The following is a 6000-nucleotide window of genomic DNA, read 5'->3' as shown; positions in this document are numbered from 1 at the left end:
ATAAAAGCTATGTTGAATTTTTACCAAATTATTCACAGGAACTACTTATGAGCACTCCAGTAAAATAATGTTAATTTATGTAAATATTCCCATTTAGCCACTGAGTTGTTGCTGTGGTATAGACTGTAGCACATTTCTTAAAGGGCTGGTGGTTAAAATGGCAAATAATGCCCACATCCCACAACCCAGAGGATAGATAGTTCCTAGCATGTCCCTAAGTGGAATCAAACTTTTATACATTATTATGCTAGGAGGTTGGATGTAACTTTATTCAAGCTGGTGGGCTTCATCAAGATAAATGTAAGGAACAACCAAGCTCCTTTATGGAACCGGAAAACTGAAACAATAGGAGCCAAAAAACGGGCACATTGCAAGGCTTGAGTAGAAGCTGAAACATGTGCCCCAAAGAGTTTCCCTGGAGACTGATATACAAAATTCCAGGGGTAGGGTATTGGTTGGTGGAGGAGCTTGCATTGCACGAGAGAAACAGACAGAAATGGAGTAAAAAAGCCTATATCTGGTCAAAGAAGCCCTGGTAGCAAGACCCTAAGAAAAAAGCTACAAGAGAAAAAGCACTAGGGTAAAGTGCTGTCTGAAGGAGGCTTGTAACTGCGAGACAGAAAACTATCTCCTGCTGTTTGATTTTTACTGTGTTCAAGGAAACAGGACTTCGTAAATAAAGAAGATTGCATCAAAGAACTACCTGACTAGGAGCTTGCTCAAGGCAATCTGCTATCCTGGACAACAATTCAGTATGCCATTCTCCATGCCACTCAAATTTGGCCAGTTGGCTGCCCTTCTTCTGTCACAGGAGAAAGGCAGCTGGGACAAATCGGCTGCCTTATCGGGATCCAGGAAGTGGGTGGGCGAAGCCTAAGGGGGGGGATCCACAGGACCTGGGAAACCAAATAATTACGGAGGACAACTAATGAACAACAGGAACGGGAGTGTGGTCAAAGGGTCAAACGAAGGGAACCGGACGGGGACACCAAGCAGAGAACCCCGGACAGCACCCACCGCTCCTCAAAGGCGTCAAGGGAGTCAGTGGACGCCGCCCAGAGGAACTCTGCCCAGAGGCGTGAATGGACAGAGGATCCAAAATAGGCCCCGCAGTCGCAGGAGACTCCATCAGCCAACGTCCTCACCCTGGTTTTATAGATGGCCACTTTAGCCAGGGCCAGGAGGAGGCTGACTAGGAGGTCCCGCGACTTAGTGGGGCCACGGACAGGGAGTGCATAGATAAGGAGGTGAGGAGAAAAGTGTAACCAAAACCTTAACAAATTATTCGTGAGGAGCCGGAATAGGGGCTGCAACCTGGCGCACTCCAGGTAGACGTGCGCCAGAGTCTCCCTCATGCCGCAGAAGGGGCAGGTGTCCGGGATTGGGGTGAACTGCGTCAAGTACACACCCGTGCTCACGGCCCCGTGAAGGAGCCGCCAAATCGGCTGCCTTAGGCAGCTGCTTGTAGCTAGAAGACCTCTGACTTGATTCCACCCTGATTGTCTCCTCCTAATGGAAACAACCTGCTAGATCCTGAAAATTAGCTCACCTTTTAGGTCAAAACAGGATTACCATAGTGCTGCAGGCTGGGTAGGCTCCTAGAACACAACCAGGTGCCTGGCAGGGGAGGTGCCCTACGCACGTGAGCGCCCCCAAGAGGAAGCTGCTTGTTTTGTGTGCCCTTAAAGGTCCTGTTCTGGTTTGTGCCTCAGGACTCCTGCGCGTTTTCTTTCATCTAGCAGAGGCCGAGGCTGGGGAGGGAAGGCAGGTCCCACCCGAAGCTTGTCTTGCTCGAGCTGAAGGCCAGTCAGCCCTAGGTAGGACAGTGGGATCAGCACTGGAGATTGCAGGTTCTTCCAAACGGGCGTGTGTGCGGGCTGCAGGGAGCCGGTGGCGGCAAGGTGGGGACGGGTTTCTCCCGCTATCTCCCAGGAGGAACAATTCCTGAAGCCGCTGGGTGGTTACAGCGGGATGAACGCCGCCAGCGCGGGGGCACACGCACGGGCAGGAGGCGTCGACTCCCGCCAGGGCCGGTGGGGGGGGGCGCTCGGCTCGGGTGCTCGTACCGGGCAGGTCGCTGGGCTGAAGCAGCGGGAGCAGGGAGTGACGCGCTCGAGTTGCCTGGCTGCCCACGCCGAGCCCCGCGCCACGCGGCCGCCGCGTTTTCCCGCGCGCTGTAGGTGCCCGGCTCGGGCTACAGGCAGCGCGCGCTGCCTCGCTGAAGCCCTGGCCAGAAATTCCGTTGGTCGGTTTGCCCTTTGGGCCTGAGTCCGGCGCCCCCTCCCCGGCTCCTTCTTCGACGAGTCACACCCAACATTCCGCCCTGTGCCGGGCTGTGTGGGGAGGGTCCGCCCCGTATGGGGGTGAGCGGTGGGACTGTGGGGGGTGGGGGCCGTACGGTATGGGGGTGACTGGTGGAGCGGAGGCCGCATGGTAGGAGGGTGGCTATGGAGGCAGGCGGTGTATAGGGCAGCGGCAGGTGTGTGGTCCCCGTGGCAGTCCCTGCGGCGTGAGGGCTGGTTTGGGGGGGGGGGGGAGGAGGCTCGGGGTGGGCAGAGCTAAGGGGCGCACGGGTGGAATGGGCTGGGCAAGAGGAGAATGTGTGGGCAGCATGGTGGAGGTGTCCCATGAAGACGCAGCCAGTCGCCCTTTGCCCCCCCCCCTCCCCCCCCAGTTTTCATCCAGTCTAGATTTCTGTCCGGGTGTTATGAGTCCGCTAAATTGCACAGACACAAAATTTGAAGCTGACTCCTGAAAACTTCCCACTGCATCTTCATGAGAACAACGTGCCATCTAATGGATCGTATACTGTATGTTTAGTTGTAGCGCAGCTGCTTGGAAGTGGCAGATTGCAGAAAGTGGTTGTTTCATGTCTAAGTCTAAAATAAAGGGAAGAAGATATTCCGTTGATTATAATGGAACAGTGCATCTTTATGGTACTTTCAAAACTTCGTTCCCTAGCACCTCATAACTAAACAATGACATTTCTTACAGGGCTGTCTCTAGGTGTTTTGCTGGCCAGGAAGGAAAACATTTTCAGCGCCACCGTAGGGCCCCCATTCTGGGAGCAACAGAGCAAGGAAAAAAACAAAACAGCCAGACAATCAGCAATGACACAACAAAACAAAATAACCCCCCAAAAGCCCAACAACAAAAGCTGAACAGCACAATGGTGTGGTGCTGTCCTAGAAAAAGATGGTGCTCAGGGCCCACACCCTGCTTGACTGCCCCGAAAACTGATAGTAATTTCTTGGGGGAAATCATTGCCCCATTGAAATTAATAGCAAAACTCCCACTGACTTCATTCCTTGTAGTTAGTCACAATCCAAAGTTTTTGAAAATATTAATTGTTTTGAACATGTCAGCAAAATTGAATGAACGTTGTTGTGAATTAAAATACTTGACTTTTTAAAATAGCGAAGAGACCATGCATAGAAAATTTCAGTCTAAACAGTTGAAGTATGGCAAACTTATAAACTTGAAAACGGGGGTGTATACTTGGAAGCATTAGCCTTAGTATAAAGATTGCTGCAGACTCTTACATTATAGTATTTCCTAATTGGGAATATTAAGCAGCCTGTTTGTAGCTTTGTCTTTTGTCGCATTAGATTCAAAATCAGAAAAGAATGGCAGTGTAGTCGCTAACCTTATCTTGCAAGTGGAGAGTTTAACTGCATCCATCTGATGGGATTTAATGGGCAAGGCTGTTGTCTATATTTGGTAAATGTCATTATTTCTTCAAACAGACATGCCCATTCCTAAAATTGAAGGTAGGTTCATGCTGAAACAAGTGTTAATTATAGAATACTTTTACTTTGTTCTTTGTATTTTGAAATATAAAACATTAAAAATTAGCACCTATGCATCTGTCTGTAGTATAAAAATTATTTATCCGTACTCAAAACATTTTACTAACAATTTTTATTACTTGTAGCACAAACATTTACAATTCACAAGTTTTGACCTAGATATCATGCTATAGCAGACTGGAAAAATGTTTTCTACATTGAGATTCTGTGCAATTCTGTCTTTATGCAACACCACAGTAATACAAAGGAGTGAAGAATTCTACTTTCACACAGAGATATCTAATTTATTAATTAGAGAGATACAGAATAGGAATATCATTGAAACCCAGATTGATGTAATAGAATTTTACGGGTGTGGCAGTTTTTACAGGCGATGATCTGGAAAGATTCTTGCAAGTTAAATTTTCATATGTTCTTCTGATACCAGCAGATAAGTATGTAATGTGTGGGCTTTTGCACCAAATTCATCCAGCGGTAAACCTTGTGCTAAAGAAAGTTCAGTCTTTTTGGAGGAAATGGTACTCTGAAAAATAAATCAGAGCTAGACAACAAAACACACAGGGTTCATGAGGCATTACAGTATTTCCACCCTCAATTAGTGTTCATGCTTATTATTATTGTACTTAGGGCAGTGGCTTTTGAATTACAAAGATTTTAGCAGAAATTAAGATCTGCTTCTGCACCATTGAAGTTAATGTGAGTTGTCAGTGTGGTCCCTTTGTCTTGCCTCAGTTTTCCTTCTTTCTTTTTATGTCCATCAGTTTTTCTGTGTAGTGCAAAAGTGGGACGAGAAGGGAGATAGGCATTTAAATTTTGGTTCAATACAATAATTAGACATAGTCAGTTTAGTACTTTTAAGGATTTAATTTTTTAAAAAGAATGTGTGTGTGTTATTGCCCTCCTTTGTCTTTAACCAGTTAGATCATAAGCTGTTGCAGGCAGCTTATTTGATGCCTGTAAGCCATCTGTCAGAGTTTTGGGTGTGCATTCTGTGTAAGCAATATGAATCACAAATTAGATAAACTAATATTACCCCTCATAAGACTGTAGTTAGCTTTGGCTCCATTTTTTAGGCAAATAGTATGTCTTTTAAAGGTATTGCCATCTTTTTTCAATTACTAGAATTTCTTTGAGGAAATCTTAAAATAGAGGTGACGCAGAAAAGTCTAACAACCTTCTTTGGCAAATTATTCTATTGTTTGACTGACCTCACTGTCAGAATTTTTTCCTGCTATCTAATTACATTTGTTTTTTTCTTAAAACAGTACCCTTATTTACTTAAGTAATTATTTTCTTTCTTTTATGATGTCTGTCTTGTATTTATAGATAATTATATCAACTGCTGTCATTTTCTCTATAATTTTTTCTCTTAATCTGTCTTTTTTTAGGTCATGCACTCTGAGCCTTTTAGCATTTTTTGTGGCTGCTCTTGCCTTTTCCAGCAGCAAATTACTCTCTAATAACATGCACGCACAAATAAGGTGCCCTTCTTTAACATGATAGTTGAATTCCTAGAATTTGATAAATGTAACATCCTGAACCAACAGCATTGTCTCTACTTAGAATCATAGAATCATAGAATCATAGAATCTCAGGGTTGGAAGGGACCCCAGAAGGTCATCTAGTCCAACCCCCTGCTCAAAGCAGGACCAATTCCCAGTTAAATCATCCCAGCCAGGGCTTTGTCAAGCCTGACCTTAAAAACCTCTAAGGAAGGAGATTCTACCACCTCCCTAGGTAACGCATTCCAGTGTTTCACCACCCTCTTAGTGAAAAAGTTTTTCCTAATATCCAATCTAAACCTCCCCCACTGCAACTTGAGACCATTACTCCTCGTTCTGTCATCTGCTACCATTGAGAACAGTCTAGAGCCATCCTCTTTGGAACCCCCTTTCAGGTAGTTGAAAGCAGCTATCAAATCCCCCCTCATTCTTCTCTTCTGCAGGCTAAACAATCCCAGCTCCCTCAGCCTCTCCTCATAACTCATGTGTTCCAGTCCCCTAATCATTTTTGTTGCCCTTCGCTGGACTCTCTCCAATTTATCCACATCCTTCTTGAAGTGTGGGGCCCAAAACTGGACACAGTACTCCAGATGAGGCCTCACCAATGTCGAATAGAGGGGAACGATCACGTCCCTCGATCTGCTCGCTATGCCCCTACTTATACATCCCAAAATGCCATTGGCCTTCTT

At 46.0% G+C, this 6000-nt stretch overlaps 1 protein-coding gene across 1 annotated transcript in view; it reads left to right on the top strand.

Moving 5' to 3' along the window:
- The first annotated feature begins 3748 nt into the window (after nucleotides 1-3748).
- The window catches only part of ZCWPW2 (zinc finger CW-type and PWWP domain containing 2), a 113413-nt gene continuing 111161 nt past the window's right edge, over nucleotides 3749-6000 (top strand). The window contains exon 1 of the mRNA XM_078851333.1: nucleotides 3749-3770. Coding sequence (XP_078707459.1) covers nucleotides 3749-3770 — 22 coding nt within the window. The remainder of the gene's footprint in view (nucleotides 3771-6000) is intronic.

Source organism: Lepidochelys kempii, chromosome 2 (assembly GCF_965140285.1).
Source record: "Lepidochelys kempii isolate rLepKem1 chromosome 2, rLepKem1.hap1, whole genome shotgun sequence".
NCBI lineage: Eukaryota > Metazoa > Chordata > Testudines > Cheloniidae > Lepidochelys > Lepidochelys kempii.
This window is presented reverse-complemented; position numbering and strand designations above follow the sequence as displayed.